At 49.8% G+C, this 23,753-nt stretch overlaps 1 protein-coding gene and 1 pseudogene across 7 annotated transcripts; both read right to left on the bottom strand.

Annotated features, from left to right (window-relative positions):
• Positions 1 to 2,329: 2,329 nt before the first annotated feature.
• Positions 2,330 to 3,835, bottom strand: LOC108531208 (heterogeneous nuclear ribonucleoprotein A3 pseudogene; annotated as a pseudogene). The gene has a single exon (XR_001886094.1). The product of XR_001886094.1 is annotated as a heterogeneous nuclear ribonucleoprotein A3 pseudogene (transcript).
• Positions 3,836 to 7,152: 3,317 nt separating this feature from the next.
• LDLRAD1 (low density lipoprotein receptor class A domain containing 1) lies at positions 7,153 to 22,148 on the bottom strand. 6 transcript variants are annotated; one of them, XR_001886092.1, is made up of 7 exons: positions 22,062 to 22,141; positions 21,344 to 21,395; positions 18,207 to 18,335; positions 16,106 to 16,243; positions 14,260 to 14,388; positions 7,401 to 7,587; positions 7,153 to 7,258 (listed from the first exon to the last, which is right to left on the bottom strand). XR_001886092.1 is itself a non-coding variant. In XM_017874526.1 (6 exons), the coding sequence occupies exons 1-6, from the start codon at positions 22,131 to 22,133 to the stop codon at positions 12,959 to 12,961; spliced, it is 669 nt and encodes a 222-aa protein (XP_017730015.1). In that variant the 5' UTR covers positions 22,134 to 22,148; the 3' UTR covers positions 12,810 to 12,958. The 6 variants fall into 6 exon arrangements, 5 of the variants coding, with proteins under 5 accessions (XP_017730015.1, XP_017730016.1, XP_017730018.1 ...); XM_017874526.1 differs by lacking the exons at positions 7,153 to 7,258; positions 7,401 to 7,587 and adding an exon at positions 12,810 to 13,107 and having other exon boundaries at positions 22,062 to 22,148; XM_017874527.1 differs by lacking the exons at positions 7,153 to 7,258; positions 7,401 to 7,587 and adding an exon at positions 12,810 to 13,107 and having other exon boundaries at positions 18,207 to 18,332.
• Between the last annotated feature and the right edge of the window lie 1,605 nt (positions 22,149 to 23,753).

Here is a 23,753-nt window from a genome sequence, read left to right as displayed (position 1 = left end):
CCCACCCATGTTTATTGAATCAGAATCTCATATTTATTATTTATTTATTTGATATGGAGTCTTGCTCTGTTGCCCACGCTAGAGTGCAGTGATGCAATCTCAGCTCACTACAACCCCCGCCTCCTGGGTTCAAGTGATTCTCCTGCCCCTGCCTCCTGAATAGCTGGGATTACAGGTGCCCACCACCACACCTGGCTAATTTTTGTATTTTTAGTAGATACGGGGTTTCACCATGTTGGGCAGGCTGGTCTTGAACTCCTGACCTCAGGTGATCCTTCCACCTCAGCCTCCCAAAGTGCTGGGATTACAGGCATGAACCACCGTGCCCGGCATGAATCAGAATCTTTTAGTTTATGAGAATTAATACTTAAGAATCTGATATCAGGCCATTTTTTTTCCCATTTATTCATTTTAAAAAAACTGAGCCATTCATCAGTTTATTTGAACATGTGTCTGTTGAACACTTAACAGGTACCAGGTGCTAGGGACTCAGCAATGAACAAGACAAAATACAGTATTTGCCTTTAAAGAGCACAGGGTGAGACAGACACAAAGTTACGTGAACAGAACAGTCAATCAAGAAGCTAAGTTCACATAGCAATAAGTAAAGAAAATGGAATAGGGTAATGGGATATTGGGAGTTATGGAAAGTTAATTTAGATTTTTAATTAACTTAGGGGGTTACAGAAGGCCTCTCAGGGGAAGTGACATTTGAGCTGAGAAGTATAAGAAGGAGCTGATAATGCACACATCTAGAGGAGAAGGGTCTCAGGGAAGGAAAGAAGAGTGCAAAAGTCAAGGTGGGAAATGTTTGGCACATTCAAGAGACAGAAAGAAAGACAAGTAGAGGGCCTGAGACTGGGCCTCAATCTTTCCCACACTTAAGATCAGGCAGAGAGCAGTAGATGTTGAGGTTGAAGATTAAACCCAGGAGAGCATTTAATATAAACTTAGAAATGTAAATGTTTCAACAAGAAGTGAGTAGTGAATGACTATTAGAAGAGGTGAGTTGGAGTTGGTGGCCTTGATTGGGTTGGGTGGAGAGATGAAAGTTAAAAGCCTGACTGGATGTAGCTTAAAGAGAATGGGAGACAAGGAAGTGGAGACAAGAACTGCAGAAAATGTTCAGGAAGTTTTACTAGTTAAGGGAGTAAAAATTCAAAATTCTGGTAATAACAGGTCTTGGGGTCAAAAGGTTTTCTTTCATAAGTTTTATTCAGACATATTCAAAAGTAGAACAAACCCCCATGTACTCATTACCCATTGTGTTTGGGTGAATAATGGCCCCCAATGTCCACGTCATAATCCACAGAACCTGTGGATATGTTACACAGCAACAGGGACTTTGTGTGTGTGATTAAATTAAGGATCCTGAAGAGAGATTATCCTGGGTTATCTAGATGGGTTCAGTATATTCACATAGACCCTTAGGGAGGCAGGAGGATCAAAGTCAATAGTAAATGGGCCAGGAGATGGGCCGGGAGTGGTGGCTCATGCCTGTAACCCCAGTACTTTGGGAGGTCGAGGCAGGAGGATCACTTGAAGCCAGGAGTTTGAGACCAGCCTGGGCAACATAGCGAGATCCCATCTCTACAAAGATAAAAATAAAAAATTTAGCCAGGTGTGGAGGCATGTACCTGTAGTCCCAGCTACTCTGGAGGCTAAGCAGGGAGGATTGCTTGAGTCCAGCAGTTGGAGGCTGCAGTGAGCTATAATTGTGCCACTGCACTCCAGCCTAGACAACAGAGACCTCGTCTCTTTAAAAAAAAAAAAAAAGGTAGGAGATGTGCTCATATCTGTAATCCCAATGCTTTGAGGGGCCAAGTAGGGAGGATCGCTTAAGGTTAGGAGTTTGAGACCAGCCTTAACAACATAGCAAGACCCTGTTTCTACAAAAAAGAATTTTTTTAATTAACCAAGCATGATGGTGTGCACCTGTAGTGCTAGGTACTCAGGAGGCTGAGGCAGGAGGATCACTTGAGCCCAGGAGTTCAAGGCTGCAGTGAACAATGATCACACCACAGCACTCTAGCCTGGGTGACAGAGTGAGACCTTGTCTCCCCCCGAAAAAAAAAAAAAATAGTAAGAGATACGATGATGGAAGCAAGAGGTTCGAGTGACACACTGAAGAAGCCAAGAGCCAGAAAATGCAGTGGCCTCTAGATCCTAAAAAAGGCAAGGAAATGGATTCTCCGACAAAGCCTCCAGGCAGAAGGAAAATGCAGGAGAATGGGAAAGCCCACGGAGTGTTAAAGAGCCAGCCATTAGCTTTTCCAATCATGAAGTGCTTGGGACATTTGGCTTCTTGACAGGTTGTTTTTTTAAGTTAAAAATTCCTTAATTTTTTATTCCTGGTACCACTACCACAATTTACAGGGCAATATACCTGATGTAATAAAAAGAAGAAGACAAAGCTACAACAGATGAAAGACCTCAGGAATGTACATCTAATTGACACTACATTGCATTAATCAATAGCTGCACTTTGTGCAAACTGTGGCTATGACAGTCCTGAACAAGAAGGGTTTCCTGTTTAAGCTGCAGTAACTTTTCTGACTATGGATCATCGTTCCTTCTGTGGCAGATTTTTACAGTTCCTCTAATGCATTTGGTGTGACTGTCTCAAAGTAACCTGCAGCTTTCCTGACAACTCCTTGCTCTCTCTCCTGCTAAGAGCTGTAGCCCTTTTCTGCTGTTTTTAGAACCTTCTGCTACCGTATCCACCACTTCCACCACCAGATCCATAACCACCACCATAGGGAATGCCCAAGCTTCTTCCACCAAAACTGCCCCCTTTCATGGGTCCATAATTTGATTGCTGTTGTCCACTGTAATTTCCAAAATCATTATAGTTCCCACCACCACCATAGTTACTACCGCCAAAATTTCCTCCTTCATTGTACCCATCATATCCTCCACCACTGCCACCATATCCACCACCTTGGTTTCCACATCCTAGTCCATCATGACCATAGTCCCCTCTACTACTATAACCAGGACCACCGCCATAGCTGCCACCATCACCTCTAAATCCATTATATCTACCATCACCTCCTCCATAACTACCTCTGCTGCCACCACCTCCACCACCATAAGCCTCCTCTTCCACCAAAGTTTCCACCACGGCCAAAATTACCTCCACCACCTCTAAAGTTTCCTCCACAATAAAATTGCCAGATCCACCTCCACGACCTCTCTGTGATCCAGCAGACTGCATCTCTTGTTTAGAAAGGGCCTTTTGCACTTCACAATTATGCCCATTAATAATGTGGTATTTCTGAACAACAATTTTATCAACTGTATCATGATCATCAAAAGTTGCAAAAGCAAATCCTCTCTTTTTTCCACTCTGCCTGTCTTCCATAACTTCTGTGGTTTCAATCTTGCTGTACTTTTCAAAGTAGTTCTCTCAAATTATATTATTCTGTATGTTCTTTAATACCACCAACAAAAATGTGCTTCACTGTTAGAGGGGCACCAGGCTTTACAGAATCCTCTCTGGAAACAGCTCTCTTTGGTTTGACTACACGCCCATCAACCTTGTGTGGTCGAGCACACATTGCTGCATCCACCTCTTCAACACAAGAACAAGTCACAAAACCAAAGCGCCTGGAACGTTTTGTTTGGGAGTCTCTCATTACCACACAGTCCGTGAGTGTGCCCCATATCTCAGAATGTTCTCTTGAACTATCATCTGTAGTTTCAAAGCTCAGACCACCAATAAACAGTTTTCTCAACTGCTCTGGTTCATTTGGATCATGGCCCTCCTCCCTCTGGCAGCGACGACGACGGCTGGAGCCGGGCTGGGGTCAACAGGTGGTGGTTTTACCTCCATTTTGAGAACAGACTTGCCTCTTCCAACTCAAGTTCAATCTGGGACTGAGAGCTTCTTGACAGGTTTTGCAGAGTTGACTTGCAGATTTTTTTCTGGTTTGAGATTCTCCCTACTCCCTACTCCATTAACACTGAGTTTTAATGTTAAACTTAGCTTTGCTCCTCTGGAATCCTGTAAGTAGACAGAGGTAATAGCAAGTCAAAATAAATAGAATATCTTACTAGAAGGCCTTGCTCTGTTTCTAATCTCTCCTCTGAAAGTCTTTTTGCAGCTTTGTTTTGGGAGAGCCATGAAGGTGTAGCTTTGGAATAGATTTGTAAGAGAATATTCTGGCAATGGTAAGTGCTACATGACTCCTGGTGAGTAAAGATCAATGGCCCAGCTTTTCTGACCACCTTTAAAATGTATCTTTTGCCGTATTTTTTATGAGTTATCATGAACCCCAAGTTAGGAGTCTTTAATACACTGGGTGCTGAGCCCTGGCCATACTTGTATTCTCTCAATTGGAGAAGAGAAATTACATCGTGGAATTCCTAGGTTGGCCTGACCAGGCCCACTTGGGCTTCCTGCTGTTGTGGTTTTCCTCTTGAGTTTCTGTAGTAGAGGTCTCCTCTGCCCCTGCTTCAGCTTCCTGCTCCCAGCAACTCCCTCCTGACCTCAGCTTTCAAAGATGGTTCTTCAGGCCCAGAAGGATCAGCCTGAGACTGGAATTGGAAAATCCAGGCTCTAGTCCAGATTCTTCCACTTGCCAACAAATCTCTTCCCTTCTCTGGGCTTTGGTTTCCTCAGCTATAAAAAAGAAGACAGCGCCTATCCCCGGCCACCCAACTGACTGGGAAGTGAGGAGCGCAAAAAAAAAAAGTCCGGGTATGGTGGCTCACACCTACAATCCCAGCACTTTGGGAGGCCAAGACAAGAGGATCACTTGAGGCCAGGAGTTTGAGACCAGCCTGGCCAAACTATGAGGCCCTGTCTCCACACATACAAAAAAATTATCCAGGTGTGGTGGCACGCTCCTGTAGTCCCAGTTACTCAGAAGGCTGAGGAGAGAGGATTGCTTGAGCCCGGGAGTTTGAGACTACAGTGAGCTAAGTAGGTGCCACTGTGCTCCAGCCTGGGCAACAGAGACCCTGTCTCTTAAAAAATAAATAGGCTGGTTGTGGTGACTCACTCCTGCAATCCCAGCACTTTGGGAGGACAAGGCAGGCAGATCACTTGAGGTCAGGAGTTCGAGACCAGCCTGGGTGAAACCCCATCTCTACTAAAAGTACAAAAATTAGCTAGGTGGGGTGGCACACGCCTGTAATCCCAGCTACTCGAGAGACTGAGGCAGGAGAATTGCTTGAACCTGGAAGGCGGGGTTTGCAATGAGCCAAGATTGCTCCACTGCACTGCGGCCTGGGCGATAGAGCGAGACTCAGTCTCTAAATAAATAAATAAATAAATAAATAAATTTAATGTAAAGGCAGGGCGTGGTGTCTCATGCCTGTAATCTCAGCACTTTGGGAGGTCAAGGTGGGTGGATCACCTGAGGTCAGGACTTCAAGACCAGCCTGGTCAACATGGTGAAACCCCACCTCTACTAAAAATACAAAAATTAGCTGGGTACAGTGGCAGGTGCCTGTAATCCCAGGTGCTTGGGAGGCTGAGACAGGAGAATCGCTTGACTCCAGGAGGCAAAGGTTGCAGTGAGCTGAGATTGCACCACTACACTCCAGCCTGGGCAATAAGAGTGAAACTCAGTCTCAAAAAAAAAAAAAAGAAATAAAAGAAAATATTAAAAAATGTTTAAAGAGTTGTACATAAATGTTCATAGTAGTCTTATTTGTAATAGCCAAAACTGGGAATAACCCAAAATTCATCAATAAGTGAGTCAATAGGTGAAGCATAAGTGAAGAACGCATCTCTTCAGCCTGGAATGCATAAACACATAGTGGGTTATACAATGGACTTTTATTCGACAATAAAAAAAATACTGGACATGCTACAACATGGATGAGTTTCAATAGTTATTTTCAGTGAAAGGTGCCAGACAAAAACTGGTATATGCTGTATGATCCCATTTATATGACATTATAGAAAGATGCAAATGAGTCTATACTGACAGAAAGTAAATCAGTGGTTGCCTGAGTATGGGGGTGAGGATCAAGGATAGGTAAGAGGGAGGGGTTACAAAGGGACACGAGGAAACTTTTAAGGGTGATGAGTTTGTTCTTTTGTATTAACTGTGACAGTTCATGGGTGTGTATATATGTCAACACTTTCATAAATATTGTTTCATAAATGTTTATTTTTTTGAGACAGGGTCTTGCTCCATCACCCAGGCTGGAGTATAATGGTGCGGTCACAGCTCACTACAGCCTCGACTTTGAGGGCTCACACAATCCTCCCATCTCAGCCTCCCTGGTAGCTGGGACTATAGGCACGCAACACCACACCTGGCTAATATTTTGTATTTTTTGTAGAGATGGGGTTTCGCCATGTTGCCCAGTCTTGTCTTGAACTCCTGAGCTCAAATGATCCTCCTGCTTTGACCTCCTAAAGTGCTGGGGTTACAGGCGTGAGCCACCATGCTCAGTGAAAATGTACACTTTAAATAGGTGCAGCATGCCGGGCTCGGTGGCTCACACCTGTAATCCCAGCACTTTGAGAGGCTGAGGCGGATGGATCACCTGAGATCAGGAGTTCAAGACAAGCCTGGGTAACACAGTGAGACCTTGTCTCTAATTCAAAAATAAGACTGGGCGCAGTGGCTCATGCCTGTAATCCCAGTACTTTGGGAGGCCAAGGTGGGTGGATCCCTTGAGGTCAGGAGTTTGAGACTAGCCTGGCCAATATAGTGAAATCCTGTCTCTACTAAAAATACAAAAATTAGTTGGGCATGGTGGCGGGTGCCTGTAATCCCAGCTACTATGGAGGCCGAGGCAGGAGAATCACTTGAACCTGGGAAGTAGAGGTTGTAGTGAGCCAAAATCGAGCCACTGCACTCTAGCCTGGGTGACAGAGTGAGACTCCGTCCAAAAAAAAAAAAAATTAAAAAAAAATACGCATAACTTACTATATTTCAATGCATAACTTACTATATTGTATATATACATATATTATAGATATACATATATTGTATATATGTATATATACAATATACATATGTACAAATATATATACATACTATATATGTGTATGTATACATACACACATACTTTTATATATATATTCTTTCAAGGATTCAGAGAAATCACTTCTACTTTGACCTCAAGTGGCCCTCAGAATCCCAGTGATAACCACCTGGCAGTGCATCTTTGGGCTGGTCCCTTTCTTCTCTGGGAAGTAGTGTCCTCTTTTGTCAAAAGCCTGGCTGTGCTTGAGGTCCTCGCCAGCTCTAACGTCTGTGGTTCTGTGAACCTAAGCATGAAAAAGAGTCCCCTGCAAACAGTGACAGCAGATAGTTAAACCAGACCAGATTTCCAGTCCAAACCCTGGGGCCCAGCCTGAGCCAGTTCAAATTCCATTAATCTATCCCTGCATGTTTGCACAGCAAAAAATCTGTTGTTCTTAAAGTACTGACCTTGGAGCTGGAGCCAGGGAGGCTGGGAGATGGCAAATATTGACGCTGGCTACCTGGGTTCTCACTCCAGGTTGCTCTGCTGACGTGAGCCAAAGGAGGGGCCTGCCTGGCTTCCATGGGTCCTGTGCCTTTCTGGAACCACCTTATTGAGTGCTGTTTGAGTGGTTGCTGAGGCACCGGCTCCTTTCTGAAAGGAAGACCCAATTAACAGGAAAAAAACAAACGCTAGTTCTTCTGCCCAAGCCAGCCACGTCCTGTTTACAGGCTGTGGCCCTTTGGCCAGAGCCCCAGCTCTGCCCTCTAGGGAGAGCTGGCTGAAAACGAGTGAGACATGACTAGGGATATGGCGGCCTATCAAAGTATGGATCCTGGGCCTGCATCTTAAAAACTGTGATCTTAGGCAAGCAGTTTCATCTCTCCATGCCTCTGAGGAGTGTGAATAACCAAACCAGGTACGTAGAGTGGTTGTGAGGATTACAGAAAATGAGATGCCAGAGATACAACATACAGAGCTGCTCAGTGGCGCCTGGCATGGACTGAGCACTCCCTAAACCTTGACTATCAATATTCATTAAAGTCCCTGGCATGGCGCCTGGCACCCTTTTCTTCTGCATGAAGCTTTACTGCTTCCAACTGACATTTGCATTCCGGAGCTCACTTTTCCTCTCAGTAAGCATTTGAGAGGGTTTGGCGCTGTGTCCTTATTCCTGATGTTCAGAGGACAGCTTTCTTTGCAGCCCCTCCTCAGAAGGAGAAATCAAATATATGTGTTCCTTCTGCTGAAAACCTCTGCTGGCAGCCTGCAGCCTTCATAGTCAAGCTCCCTCTCTGCTGCCAGGGTCCAAGACTCTCCTGACATCCAGGCACTCCCTCAGCTGTCACGTGCCCTCCCCACATTGCACCCAACTTGCCTTCCTGCCTGGTGGCTGAACCTCTCTTCAACCTCGACTACTCTTTCCACGCCCCCTGCCTGGCTCGTTCCTAATCACCCTTCAAGGTCCTGCTTAGGTGTCACCTCTGCTAGGAAGCTTTCCCAGACATCCTGAGACAGCACAAAACTGAACTACCATGGTGTATTAGTCTGTTCTCACACTGCTAATAAAGACATACCGAGATTGGGTAATTTACACAGGGAAAGAGGCTTAATGGACTCACAGTTCCACATGGCTGCAGAACCCTCACAATCATGGTGGAAGGCAAAGGAGGAGCAAAGGCATGTCTTACAGGGCACCAGGCAAAAGGGCTTGTGCAGGGGAACTGCCCTTGATAAAACCATCAACTCTCCTTGGACATATTCACTACCATGAAAACAGTATGTGGGAAACCACACCCATGATTCAATTATCCCCACCTGGCCCTGCCCTTGACACGTGGAGATGATTACAATTCAAGGTGAGATCTGGGTGGGGACACAGCCAAACCATATCACATGGCAAGGGCCCGGACTTCAGAGTTGGCAATCCTGGCTCTGTCGCCTACCAGTCACACACTCTCAATAAGCTGCCTTGCCTCTCTAAGTGAAAGGTTTTAGATCCTCTAAAAATAATACCTACCTCATAGTGTTGTTGTGTGGATGAAAGGTAAAGCCCTTACTTACCATAGTGCCGGTTCATTGTAAGTGCTTATCAGACGCTAGCTGTGTGCACCTAAGTACCTGGCTTTTAGTCCTTGCCCAGCTATTGACATGCTGAGTGGACGCAGACAAGTCTGTCTTAGACTTGGTTTCCCTATTCTGTTAATGAAGCATCTTAAGCCTCAGAGGCCTGTGGATGGTTTGATAGGGAGTAAATTAATATGCTGCCCACAGTGCTGGGGCCTCTGGTTGTTTTTTCAGAGAAGCGCTCCAGGCTGCCCACTAAAGAAGCCCAACTGCCACACCAACAGACCCTGCGGGGAGCTGGACGCTTTCCAGCCGCCTGAACCGCCACGGCTGACTTGGTATGAGCAAACATAGGCTCAGGCTCTGATCTTGCCTGGCTTCCTGTGGCCAGTGCTCAGGACATGTTGTCATTTGGGTGCTGAGATGAACCTCTGGACCTTTCTTGTTCTTCAAGGACAAATTCAACCCCCTCTTTCCCTTGAGACTGGCATCCTGTTGGAGAAGGCATGGCCCAAGGCAGGAGGCCAAGAACACACTCCTTCTGAGGCATCCTGGACTCGTTATCTTTCTCATCCCCCCACCTTACTGTCCCCCGTCCCCCACCCATAGGAAGGCTGAAGACCCATGAGTTCTACCAGTAAATAGCCCTTGACCACCCCTTTTCTCTGCCCACTTGGTCCCAGCCCTTGGCATCCTTTTATTGGGCTGTTGTAGTGAAAGGTCATGCTAGGTGAGATACTGTGGCTCATGCCTATAATTCCAGAGCTTTGGGAAGCCAAGGCAGGAGCATCTCTTGAGGCCAAGAGTTCAAGACCAGCCTGGGCAACACAGTGAGACCCTCATCTCTAAAACAAACAAACAAACAAAAAAAAACCTCAGCGTGGTGGGGCACGCCTGTAATCCCAACTTCTTGGGAGGCTGAGGGAGGAGGATCATTTGATCCCAGGAGTTTGAGGTTGCAGTGAGCTATGATCATGCCAGTGCACTCAGTCTGAGTGACAGAATAAGACTCTGTCTCTAAAAATATACATACGTAGATACAGATTGTGGTAGATCCAGTTTCCAGGCTAAATTGCCCTTGATGATAGCCCACTGCCATGCTAAGCTCTCCATAATCCATCCCCTGCTCATCCCTCTTACCTCTTCTCCTAGCTCCTCACCCACCCTCTACTGTGGCCTCTCTGCCTGTTGGACATTTCCTGGCTGAGCTCTACAGTTCACTTCCATGACTTTGTTCACATGACCCCTCATCCTGGAATGTCCATTTTGTCCCCTCCTACCTCTGGAAATTCTTCTAGCCTCCAGAGCCGGCCCAAAGTCCTCCTCCTCTGGGAAGGAAGGCTCCTCTGGTTCAGGGTCAGAATTAAGGATGCCCGAGGGCTCTCTCAGCTCCTGCTTGCGCTGCAGTTGGAGAGAAAATCAGCGGAACGTGCCAGAGCTGAGAGCTAACAGTTCCTTGGGCAAGATCCCTGAGGAACACTGTTCCAGGAGCTCCTCAGTTGGTCCAGGTCAGAAATGTGATTGTCCTTGCTCTGGGAGGCCCTCCTCGGAGCCCTCGGCCCAGCATTTCCTTCAGTCCCAGCCCTCCCTCCATGGTGTGAGGTGCCTCCTCCAGGTGACCCTGAGCTCCTCGTGTACTAGGATCCAGGTCTCTTCTCTGGGGGCTTAGCATCTGGCTCACAGCTTGGTCCAAAGCAGGTTTGCAGAGGCTGATGAGTGAACGATTATATGAGGCAATAAATAAATGAGAGCTCACCAGTCCCTTCGATGCCCATTTTCAGTTTTCTTTTTTTCTTTAATTTTTTTTTTTTTTTTTTTTTTACTTTAAGTCTTACTTTTTTTTTACTTACTAAAAAAATTTTTTTACTTTAAGTACCGGGATACATGTGCAGGTTTCTTACATAGGTATACATATGCCACGGTGGTTTGCTCCATCCATCAACCTGTCATCTAGGTTTTAAGCCCCTATTTGTCCTGATGCTCTCCCTCCCCATACCCCCACCACCAACAGGCCCCAGTGTGTGATGTTCCCCTCCATGTGTTCTCACTGTTCAGCTCGCACTGATGAGTGAGAACGTGCAGTGTTTGGTTTTCTGTTCCTGTGTTAGTTTGCTGAGGATGATGGCTTCTAGCTTCATCCACGTCTCTGCAAAGGACATGATCTCATTCCTTCTTATGGCTGTCATTTTCAGTTTTCAAAACTCAGAAAACTGATATGTAAAACCAATTTTATTAATTTTCAGTGGGGACATGTCTGTCTCCCTCGACAAGAGCCCTCCCATCAGGCAGATCCCAAGTCTCTCTTTCAGAATATGGGTTGCACACTTTCTGATCCTCAACCTCATGTTTTATTTTTATTAAAAAGAAATTTTTCGAGACAGGGTCTTTGTTGCCGATCCTCAACCTCATGTTTTATTTTATTAAAAGAAATTTTCGAGACAGGGTCTTTGTTGCCCAGGCTGGACTGCAGTGGCATGATCATGCCTCATTGCAGCCTCAACCTCCCAGGCGCAAACGATCCTCCCACCTTAGCCTTCTGAGTAGCTGGGACTACAAGCATGCGCCACCATGCCCGGCTATTTTTTTTTCCCTATTTTTTGTAGAGACAGGTTCTCCCTATGTTGCCCAGGCTGGTCTCAAACTCCTGGGCTCAAGTGGGACACTTCCACCTCAGTGTCCCAAAGTGCTGGGATTGTAGGCGTCAGCCACTGCACCTGACAAGCTCACTTTTAAAATACCCCACAGAGACTCTGCCCTGGCCAAGATATAATTACACCAGTAGCTGGAAAGGCTTCCAGGCTCGGGTACCATAGACTGTGTTTGGGTCCCAGTTCCAGCACTGACTTTGCTGTATGATTCTGGACAAGTCATTGCCCTCTCTGGGCCTCAGTTTTCTCATCCATCTAATGGAAATATTCATCCTTGCCTGCCTGGGCAGTGTGAAGGTGGAAAGATAAGCAGAGAAGCAGCTCATTCAGGCTCCAGGACCAAAATATAGTCCCTACTTCCAGAAAACTGAGCTGTTTAGGTGGGCAGCTGGGCATAGAGTGGAGGGTGGGGAGTGGGGGGGTGGAGAGCAGGGTGGACAGACAGAAGATTGGTGAGGAGCCCTTCAAGCTGCTCTTTCTCCAGATCTTCTATTCTACAGCTTGGAGTTTCCTGTGGTGGCTTCCCATCAGTAGGATGCCAGATATCCTGTTTCATGTGTTGTGTCACGTGGTTAAACCAGTAGAGCCTGCGGGGTTAACTGAACTGGAGGAGATGCTAAGTTTGCATCCAAGCCCAGTATATCTGCCTTAGGTACCAGAGGGGTAGGAAGTGGCATATGTTTCATGTATGTGCCATCCATGAAGGCTAAACTCAGCTTGTCATTTAGTTCCCAGACATATCATCACTCCAAGGGGTGACGAGATTAGGATCCACAAGTATGCCTTGGAGCAGTTAGCAGATTTCCTATGAGTCGCCCCAGAGACAGGCATGAAATCATGGAAGTAGATTCCTTTTCTCTTTGTTTATGTTTTTGTTTTGTTTTATTTTTTTGAGACAAGGTCTTACTCTGTCGCTCAGGCTGGATGGAGTGCAGTGGTATGGTCACAGCTCACTGCAGCCTTGACCTCCTGGGTTCACACAGTCCTCCCACCTCAGCCTCCCTAGTAGCTGGGACTATAGGTGTGCGCCACCATGCCTGGCTAATTTTTGTATTTTTGGTAGAGACAGGGTTTCATCACCTCATCTGTGTTAGAAGCCACCTAACATGGTAATGAGCTCCTGGTCATTGGAGGCATTCAAGCAGAGACTGAACAACTTGAAAGCAGGAGAGAAAATTCCTGTTCAGAAATGATGTGTAGATCCCATTTCAAAGGCTCCTTCCTGCCCTTGTGAACTAGGATTCAATTTTCATGTGCAGGGTTATCAGTGCCATTCCAGCTAGCCTTCCATGCTGGCCTGAGTAGCCCACTCAGGGTCCGGGACAGGCATACTCATCGGACCAGTCGGAGCAGTGCTGTACGTGGTCGCGGCAGAGACGCCTCGGAATACAGTCGCAGTACTTGAAGAAGGTTGAAGGACAATGCCACCACCCAGGGCCACAGGGTGGGCACACAGTCACTGGGGAGACAAGAGCCAGCAGGAGAGCAGTTGCTGTGTCCTGGAATGCTCTGTGCACCAGGGCACTCCCTAGTTCTGAAACCTGCTGTAGCTCCCCATGGCCCCAACCCATCTAACATGGGTTGAGTGTGTTCCTAGTTTTCCTGCAGCAGAGAGAATCTAGACTCCACAGCTCACAGGCTATGTGACCTTGCTCACCCTGTCTGAACCTGTTTCCTAGTGTGCTCAAGCTTGTGATTAAGCAAAGGATGTCAGGCAAAGTCCCAGGCACATGGTAAAGACTGCAATATGAATGGGTGCCCTTCCTTACCCTAAGTCTAGCCACATTTATCTGCCATGACTCCCTGAGAGTGCTCCTAGCCTTCTCTCCTCTGCTCAGGCCTCCAGCATTCCTCCCCACACACCCAGCCTCTGCCTACTGAAACCTGTCTATTCTTGGTCTTCTTGAATGCTACGTCTTCTGAGAAGTCTCCCTTGATTCCTCCAGGTCCCCAGCATCTCCTTTTGGCATCAGCATGATGTAAGTCCTGGGGGTAGGACACATGCTTGATTCCTGATGTCCCCCACCTGAATCTGATACCAGGTGTGTTCTGAGCACCCCACCAGTGCTCAGAAAATGTTTGTTGATTGGCCACTGGGGAAGAGATTGAGAGGAAACTCTAGGGCAGCTATAGGACTTGGGACTTGGATCAGGAGGCCTGGGTTCACACCTGAGCTCCCGTCCTGTCATGCACTGTACTAATTTTCTCTGCTCAAAGCCTCAGTTTACTTACAAACAAATTGGGGCCAGTGATTCCTGCCCTGCTTTCCTCACAGGGTTATTGGGAGGTGCAGAGATGAGGGAACCCCAGGTTCAAATCCCAGCAGGGTCACGTATGTACTCTTTGCATGACCACCTTCTGGGACCCAGTTTTCTCATCTGTGCCCTGGAAGGCGACTTCCCCACTGCAGAAGAATGAGCCTCCAGAAAAAGTCACTTGGAGTGGTAGTGAGTACCCCACCACCGGATGTATTCAAGCAGGGGTAGAAAACTCCTTCCTAGGATGCAGAGAAGGCATGCAAAGGGGAGCTCTAGAGATTCCCTGGTCACCCTTTGCCCTCTGGCTGCTGCCCAGCCACCAGCTCCAGCCCAGCCTGTGCCCAGACCCCTACCTGGGCTCAGTTCATCCGAGCAGTCCCCACAGTTGTTAGTGCCGTCACATTTTTGGTCTGAGTAGATCCAGGAGGCCGGGTCTCCACAGTGGGCCACGAGGAAGCGGGGGAGGCTCTGGGGCACATCTCCTGGGACAGAGGAGGCAGGAAGAAGTTCACATCTGGTCACAGCTGTCTGAGGGTTATCTGGAGAAGGATTGGCCGCCCTGGCAGTTGCCAAACTCAGGATCAGTGCCCATCCAGCCCATAAGGGTACAAGCAGAAGGTTTCCTGGGGAGGCGGCGGAGTCAGAGGGAGAGGAGAGCTCCGTCGCTGGACAGAGGCCCAGAGAGCTGCCCCTCCCTTCCTCAGTTCCTCCCCAGCCATGGTGTGTTCCTGCCCCACACCACTGCTGATACTATGCCCCTCCACAAAGAGCCTCCTTAATACTGTCCAAAACCATTCCACTTTCAAGTTCAGGTTCAAGTTCCAGCACCTCCAGGAAGCCTCCTCCAACTGGAACATCACAGGAATAAATGTGGAAGTCTTACAGTTGGGCCCCGGAGCTCAGGGGATGTAGGGTTCACACACCTTGTAAGCAGAGTCTGAGGACCCTTCTTGAAAGTACATTCTGTTAGGCAGCAGTATGATAGGGCTACCAAAAATTCACACAAACTCAGGCCACACCACTAGAGGTAGAAAACCTCGGGCAGGGAGGAAGCAAGCTTCTGTTCCTTAGACTGCCCAGACCCACCCAGAAGGGCCGAGGATGTTTCTGAGGCCTGTCCAGGGAGGGGCACGTGGGCAGTTGGTATTTATTCTGTGGAGCATTGATGGAGTGGGGAGGGCCAGGAACTCGGTCACAAGGGGGCTGACTGTGATCTAGAGAAGGGGATGTGCCCTAGACAAGAGAACCCTCATGGGGGGCAAGGGAGTAATCTTCAAATCCATGTAGCACCACCATGATGGGAGGGATTAAAGCATGGTCTATTGGGGCAGGGTTGACAGAAGGACAGAGTTGGAACCAATCAGGGAGGAACCACTCTGGGAGGCAGCTCTGAGTTTGGGACAAGGAAGACCTTCCCATGGAAAAACCTTCCAATCCTTGCATCTCAGGGGGTGCAAACGGAAGCTGGGTGGCCTCGGTTGGGCTTGCTAGAGAGGGGACTGGGGATGAACTGGGGCAAGGACTAGATGTTTTTGAAATTGCTTCTCGTCTTGAGGGTCTTTGATGCAATGACTCTCCCTCCATGAGCTCCCCTGCCCCATCCACTGCACCTCTCCAGGCTCTCTCTCCCCTGTGGGGTCAGGCTTCTCTCTCCTGAGAACGTTCCAGTGTCTGAGGTCTGGGGCCAGGTCTTCCCATTCATTCATTTGCTCATTCATTCAGCAAGCCATTCTGAATACCCCTCTGTGCTAGGCACTGGGGCCCCGATATCAAGCGGACTGGGCCTGCAGTCTGATGGGGGCAGCAGATGTGCCAATCGAGTGACAACCAGTGTGACGAGGGCTGTGACACAGGGAACCACAGGGACTGTGGAAGCCCAAGGAGACAATTTAACCTCGTGTGGGAGTCAGGGAAAGCTTCCTGGAAGAAGCTTTGAACTCTGCCTTGAGGGATGAATACGGGTTCCCTGGGAGTGGAGATGCACAGGGTGAAGGCATTCCTTCGTGGGGGCATGTATGTGTGTCCCTGACTGGGACCAGGTCGGGGCAGGCGTTCCTGGCTGAAGGCACTGGAGCATCAAAACCATGGGGACGTGAAGGTGCCTGGTGTGTTCAGGGATGACTGAGCTTCAGTATGGCTGCAGAGAGAATTAGGGTGTGGGGGAACCCCTGGGAGGGGCAGCACCGAGCGGGTACTCACGGCACAAGCTCTCATCCTCATCCTCGCCGTGGGTACAGGTGCGAACGCCATCACAGACCCCACTGGCTGGAATGCAGCTCCTCTGGTCATGGCACAAGAAGCCTGTCCTGTTTGTCAGTGTTATACAAGCTTGGACTCCTGAATGGGTAGGGGAAGGCCCTGGAGGGTCAAGGGTGGTGCTCACAAGGACAAACCTTCCTCACCTGAACTCCACCTAGAGCTGGCCTGAGGGGCTGGCGGCAGTGGGGAGGATGAACCCAGCGCCATCAATGGGGTTCAAGCCCGAGCTCTACCCACTGCCGGCTGCCTGATCTTGGGCAGATGACCTGACCACCTTGGGTCTCAGGTTGTCTGCAACATGGGGATCACAGCACACACCCTGTGGGACTGTTGTGGGGATTAAATAAAAGCATCTCTGTGAAGAAACATAGAACAGAAAATGTGAAGAACAAGTAATGGTTCTCTCCTGTATTGAAAACTTATTTACAGTGTCACGGGAAGCTTCTGAGGACAGTGTTCAATTCAGTGAAGTGGTTGTAACGGTGGAGCTCCTGGTATGAGGTTAGAGTGTCAGAAGCAATATACTTGGGCTGGTTGGAGGGCCATGTGTCATAATTCCTTCTATCTGGGCACAACTGCAAAGCACTTTCATATCTTTAATTCTATAGTTCCCCAAACACCCCTGAGACACGTCATCATTGGCCCCCCATATGGGAGGAGAAAAGGAATACCCACTCCTAGGACTGCCGCAAAGAATTAAAAGACGGAAACCTGCGGACAAGGTAGGGGGAACCCCTTGGCCCCACGTGTGTATACGTGTGCATAATTGGGGATGGGAGCCGGTTTGTGCATTTGTGTTTGTACATGCATGAACCACCTCTCAGTCCCTGGGCAGCCTCAGCTAGTGTGGGTGGGGGGACGGGGGAGCAACTCTCAGAGACACTCATGTTGACACAGACACACACACAGATGCACACACACATGAACACATGCTCACACACAGACAGCTGCACCTACATGCACACTCACAGATACACAGACAACAGATGTGCACACATGCACTGACACACACATGCTCTCACACAGACATGAACATGCATACCCAGCTGCATACACTCATAGACACGCAAAACACACAGGGTGCGGACACGGACTGACTACTCATGACTGCAGCTGCTCATGTATTCGCATCCACCTCAGGGACCTGTGTCCCGCACAGCAGCCGGGAGCGCTGCGAATCTCGCCCCTGACCTTGCCTCAAGCCCTCTACACACACCCTGCCTGGCTGCAGAGCCATCCTGTCAGAAACATCCACCTGAGTGACACCTGCCCCCACTTAATCTCCTTTCTGTGGCTCCCTGGACTATGACCTCCCTTCTCGGTGGGCAGCCTGTGAGGCCCTTGGCCCCACTTGTCCCCTCTAGCCCTTTTTGCACACTGGCCTCTTGCAGTGTCTTCTCTCTTGCCCTGCTACTCCCACCCCTCAGGGCTCCACACACGCTGTTCCCTGTTCCTGGGATGCTTTTCCTGGCATCCCCCCACTACTAATACCCATTGTGCCTACCCTGACTCCTCAACGGGGCTAGACTCTCAGGGATCCCAGGGACCCTGCTGTAATATGTACTCATGTCCAGACTGCTCTCAGAACAATTATTAGCTCCACGAGGGCAGGCATTGTCTTGGGGTTGTTCACCCCTGAAGCTGGGGCTGCAGGCATGTACGGGATGCGACCCTGTCCCGCGTGGTGGAGACGGACACACAGATGGATAGCACCACCCCAGGGTGGCCAGGCCAGGGGAAGAGGAAGTGTAGGGACTGTGGGGCTGAGAAGAGGCTTGTAACCCAGCCTGGGGATCTAGGAAGGCATCTTGGAGGAGGTGACATCAGAGCTGGGTCCTCTCAGTAACCATGTCACAGATGTGCAAATGGAGGCTCAGAGACTGGTACAGTCAGTGTGCACAGGTGTCTGTGCGTGCACCTTAAGGAATTTGTCCAAAGTCACCTGGTAGAGAAGCCAGGCAGGTCGGGGCTCCTTCATTTCTCTGTGCCCCCCCATGCCCTTCCCACCGGGTCTGACCCACCCTTTCTTGGCCGCCCTGACCTGGGGTGCGTGATGGGAGTCCAAGGATGGTGACCAAGGCGATGAGGGCGGCCAGAGTTGCCAGGAGGAACAGCAGAGAGGCAGAGAGGCAGGCCCTGCGACACGAGCAGCAGAGGGGGCCGCAGCCTGCTGTGTGTGGGGAAACAAGCCCGGGGTGGTGGTGATGGGGGGCCAGCACTGGGAACAGGGAACCCCCTTCCCGCCATGCCCGCTGCAAGCAGCCCCTTCCCCTACCAGGGTGAGCAGAGCAGGGATGGCTTCCCTGGAGGAGCAGCTCCCAAGCCCTCCGTGATGCTCTTTGTTCTGCCTATGGGCCCACCCCACTAGATGCCACCCTGGCCGGGGGCCCACAGATGACTGAATGGCAGAGGCAGACAGCCTCCTCTCCCACCCGCCATCAGGTGACCTCTTCAGGACACAGGGAGAGATGGATGCCTGGCCTGTGTGTCCAGCCCCCACCTTGGGGCAGAAGCTCCATTAGGCCCTTCATAACTATGGTTTTTATTTTTCAAAACAAACTTTTATTTTATCAATGAGGAAACTAGGGCTCAAGAAGAAAAGATTCAGGTCACCCTGGGTAGAGCTGGTGTGTGAATCTACACCTGTTCGATGCCAAAACCCATGCCCTTTTCACTATCCCAATTGACTGTCCATTCTGGAGTCTGCCGGGATGCAGGTTGGAATCCCAGCTCTACCACATCCTCTCTGGGCCACACTGAGTAAGCCACTTCACTTCCCTGTGCCTCAGATTCCTCATGTGGAAAATGGGGACCACAGTAGCTACCTTCGAGTTTGTTGAGAGGATTAGAATTTGTTGAGTTAATGTGTTAGAACAGTGCTCAGCACATAGTAAGTGGTGAGTATGAGCTATTATTATTGTTTTTTAAAAAATTATTATTTTTTATATTTTAGAGATAGGGTCTGGCTCTGTTGCCCACGCTGCAGTGCAGTGGTATGATCGTAGTTCACTGCACCCTGTAAGTCCTAGGCTCAAGCAGTCCTCCTGCCTCAGCCTCCCAAAGTGCTGGGACAACAGGCGCATACCACCGTGTCTGGTCTGTTATTGCTTGTTGAGGACTTACCATGTGCCGCGCCTTATTCTAAGCGCTATGGAGATAGCAGTGACAGGGGACCTCCCTACTCTTGTAGAACTGTACTTTAATTCTCTCCCGCTTACAAAATAATAAAAGAAGGCTTTACTGAGGACCTCCTGGGTGCCCTGCCGTGCAGCTTGCCCTGGTCCTTGTCCTCTGCAGCTTGTTATTGCACTTGGAAGGCAAGGCATGGACATGTCTGAAGGAGCGTGGGAGCTACTGACCTGCCCAGGCCACAGGTACCTCAGAGAAAGGGGCAGGAGCAGGTGTGATTCATCCCTGTGACCCCAGAACCCAGCCCAGAGCCAGGCATGTGGTGGGGGCTTTTGTTTTTTGCGTTTTTTTGAGACAGAGTCTCGCTCTATTGGCCAGGCTGAAGTGCAGTTGCATGATCTCGACTCACTGCAACCTCTGCCTCCCGGGTTCAAGTGATTCTCCTGCCTCAGCCTCCTGAGTAACTGGGATGACAGGTGCCCACCACCATGCCTACCTAATTTTTGTATTTTTAGTAGAGACGGGGTTTCACCATGTTGTCCAGGCTGGTCTTGAACTCCTGACCTCAGGTGATCCGCCTGCCTTGGCCTCCCAAAGTGCTGGGATTATAGGTGTGAGCCACCGCACCGGGCCTGGGGCTTTGTGAACACTGTGAATACGCTGACCCAGGGGCCCAGGAGACAAGGGAAGGCCCCCAGTATGGGTCAGTCCAGGTTATTTCCAATCCATTCACATTTCCAATGCAGCGTCCTCAGAAGCAGAGTGGGATTTCCACAGGCAGGTAAGGGGAGGGTGCAAAGAGAGGGCATTCCAGGCAGAGGGCGTGGCAGGAATAAAGGCCTGGTGGTTGCAGGTGGGGGAGCACAAGTGGCCTGGGGTGGTGGGACTCCAGGATGGATGTGCATTGGGAGGGGAGACAATAGCAGGAGAGGCAGCATAAATCTAAAACCTGTCATCCCTACAGCCCTAGCTGGTGGCTCTTTGGATATCAGCAAACTGGGTAAACTCAGGTAACCAGGGAGGCAGTGTGACTCCGGGCAGGGAGAGGTGTCCTGATCAGCCAAGCAGCTCCTCAAATATTTGTGCAGCACAGACCATGCGCAAGGTGGGGCAACAGGAGAACCCACGGAACCAAGGCTCCTGCCCAGGTGAAGCTGTTGCACTTCAAAGCCAGAAAGCCCTTAGGTGCCAGTCCCCTTCCTGGACCGATGAGGAAAAGGAGGCGATTCTTTCCACAACCACGCCCATCATGAGTCAGGACTTGGAAATAAACAAAACACCAGCTTGGAGCAACAAAAGCCCTGTGGCTTTGTAACCAGAGACACCTCAGTTCACATTTGAACCCTGGCCTCTGACCTCCCGGTTGTGTGACCTTGTCCTGGTTACCCACCTTCTCTTCGTTTCAGCTGCCTCATCTGTTATTGCCCCATAACAGGGTCCCTGTCTCAGAGCTGTCCTGAGGATTAAAGGGATCATGCAGCACCAGGCACATAACTGGGGTTGGATTCTGTACAGCTGGCATTTTAATCCGCCTCTCTGAGTGTGTTTCCCCATTGATCAAATGTGGGCCAAGCCAAGGCATATACAAAGCTCAGTACGTGCGTGTTTCTTCCTGCTTCTGTTTTCAGAAGGGTAAAGAGAACTGTCCTGGTCACACCGTGGGCCAGTGACACATAGTAGGGCTAAATAAAATATGTCACTTTATCCCTCAGAGGTAAAGAGAATTGCCCAGGTCACCCACTGAGTCAGGAATTTGGTGCTGGTTCTTTTCCCTGTGTTAGAGGAGAGCACTGTATGCAGTTTGATGCCTGTGAGGTAGGCAGCACACAGTAGGTGCTTAATACATGCATGTGCGTGGAGAGAATGAATAACCCTATTTAGCAAGTGACTGTCAGCATGGCTGGCCAGGAAGCTGGGAGCAGACATTAACCTGGAGGCAGAGGTCTGAGGGAAAGCGGGAGCCTTGAACCCTCCTCATGCCTCTATAGCCAACTGCCAGCTTCAGAGGAGCCCCACAGGGCACTGGTCCCGGGCCCTCCAGTTCTTTACCTTCCCCTCCAGGGTGGGCTTTGGGTCCAGCAGCAGTGTAGTCATTCTCTCCCTGCCCAAGAGAACAGAGTGAGGGGTGGGCTTAGGTGAGGTGAGCTCCAGCCTCAGGGAGGCAGAAAACAGGGTTTTCAGAGGGCTCACTGAGAGAGTCTTAGGCGGAACCACGGGTCCCTCACACCCCAGCATGCTTACACCCCAGATGCTTCCTGCCCGCTTCCTAGCTCCACACCTTTGCCTGCACTGTGCCCTCTGCCTGGAATGCCTTTTTCTCTGCTGTCCCCCCGACAAATATTCATCCTTCAAACCAGCTTGGGCAGCAACTCCTGGGTGAGGCTTTTTCCCTGATACCCTCCTCCCCAGTAAAGCTGGCCACTCTCCCCTCCCATCCACCCAGCTCCTCTGTTTCCACACCAGCACTTGCCACCTGGACTGTACAGCTGTGTCACTGGTAGGTCCCCTACACCCTGGGAGTGAGCCCCGGGGCAGGCCGGGGGCTGATTTTCCTCCGTGTCTCCCATGTATGCCCACTCTCTACTGCCCACTCCTCATCCCAAGCTTTGCTCTCCCAAGACCAGGAGCCTGGTCAGGGCAACTCTTACCTGGGGACAGCTCTCATCTGGGGACAGCTTTCACCTGGGGACAACTCTTACCTGGGGACAGCTCTCACCTGGGGATAGCTCTCACCTGGGGACAGCTCTCACCTGGGGACAGCTCTCACCTGGGGGAAGACCTTGTTCATGTCTTCAGCTTCCAGCTCCCTGGCCAGGGCTGTGTGCAGAGAGCTCAGCATGAGTTCCCTGCCTTGTCCCCAGGGCCAATCTGGAGGAGGGACAGGCGGGAGGCCTTGCCCAGGCCACACCCTCCCTGTGGGCAGTCCCCTGCCAGCTGCCTTCCAAGCAGAGGCAAGGAAAGGAGGGCCCCGCTCCGGCCAGGCTATTCCCTCATCTGCCATCTGACAGCAACATTGCGAGGCTGGAATCCTCATCCCCATTCCACAGATGAAGAGTCAGAGGTTCAGAGAGGGAGAAACTGCCCCAAGTCTCACAGTACATGGGAGGAGTGAAACCCAGCAACTTTTCAGGAAGTGCATTGTCCTCCACATCAGTGATGGAACCGGAGGAGCTCAGGTTCCAGGGGTATGAAGATGCAGGCAGAAACTCCCAGAATTAACGTTTCTGTGGCTAGAAAGTAGGGGTCATTTTCTCATTGATGTTCTTCTGTTCAACTACATGGGTAACCTAGATTGAAAGAATATGCATTTTCCACTAAAATTATAAAGCAAATGTAATTTTAAATTATTTCACTTAGAAACGTGGCAATGTGAATTTTTACTGTCCCTGAGGGGGTGCCCGAGGTAGGGAAGAGGTGGGAGGCTGGTTGCTTGCCTGAACAACCCCTTCTACACCCCCAGTGAGTGGGTTTCCCTAGCAGCCTGTCCCACTGCTGAGCAAACCAAGGCCCTGGAATCTTGAGGGACAGGTCCAAGGACCCAGTCCAAGGGAGGAAAGGTGTCTACCTCCAGAAATGAGCTCAGGAGTTCTTGCGCCTGCCTCTGATGCCCATAGATTTTCCAACCTGCAATCAGCCTTTTCTTTTGCATTGGAAAATAAAATGATGAATCCACGTGGGGCCAAGTGGGAGGCGCAGACACAGGGGCAGCCCTTGGGAGGCAGCAAGTAACACTCTGAAGAGCTGAGCCCTAGGCCAGGAGAACGGGGCTCTCATTAGGGCCCTACCACTGGCTCTGACGGGCTACTCACTCCCCTTCCCTGTGCCTCAGTTCCTTCATCCAGAAAATAAAGATGTAAACTAGATGAAGAGGGTGTTTTAGTTTAAGGTTACCCAGAATCAGACTCTAAGACAAGATGTGAGGGCAAGTAGATTTAATTGGGAGTGATCCCAGGAAACGCTGGTCGTGGGATGAGGGAAATGAGACAGGGAAGAGAAGGATCCAATAACAGGCTTGTTATGAAGTAGGTTCCCGCTGTGGGCAAGTGGAATTTAGCCCTGCTGGGGCACTCGGGGAAGCCAGGGGAGAAGATGCACCTCAGAGTTATCCCACTCAAGGTCGGGGGAACTGGGGTATTAATCTGCCAGCTTTTGCCAGTCCTGGTTGAGAATGGCCAGAGGAGGCCAGGCATGATGGCTCATCCCAGCACTTTGGGAGGCAGAGGCCGGTGGATCACCTGAGGTCAGGAGTTCAAGACCAGCCTGGTCAACATGGTAAAACCCTGTCTCTACTAAAAATATAAAAAATTAGCTGGGCACGGTGATGGGCACCTGTCATCCCAGCTACTTGGGAGGCTGAGGGAGGAGAATCGCTTGAACTCGGGAGGCGGAGGTTGCAGTAAGCCAAGATTGAGCCATTGCACTCCAGCCTGGGCAACAAGAGCGAAACTTCATCTCAAAA

The sequence above is a fragment of the Rhinopithecus bieti genome, unplaced genomic scaffold, assembly GCF_001698545.2.
Source record: "Rhinopithecus bieti isolate Rb0 unplaced genomic scaffold, ASM169854v2 scaffold_7684, whole genome shotgun sequence".
In the NCBI taxonomy this organism is placed as follows: Eukaryota; Metazoa; Chordata; class Mammalia; order Primates; family Cercopithecidae; genus Rhinopithecus; species Rhinopithecus bieti.
The sequence above is the reverse complement of the archived record's forward strand: the minus strand, read 5'-3'. Positions and strand labels throughout refer to the sequence as shown.

Coding starts and splice junctions, on each gene's coding strand:
- LDLRAD1 (XM_017874526.1), bottom strand. CDS start 22,133: ATGCTGAGCTCTCTGCACACAGCCCTGGCCAGGGAGCTGGAAGCTGAA. Junction 21,396..22,061: donor TGAACAAGGTCTTCCCCCAG/GTGAGAGCTGTC, acceptor TCTCTTGGGCAG/GGAGAGAATGACTACACTGC. Junction 13,108..14,259: donor CTCGGATGAACTGAGCCCAG/GTAGGGGTCTGG, acceptor TTGTCTCCCCAG/TGACTGTGTGCCCACCCTGT.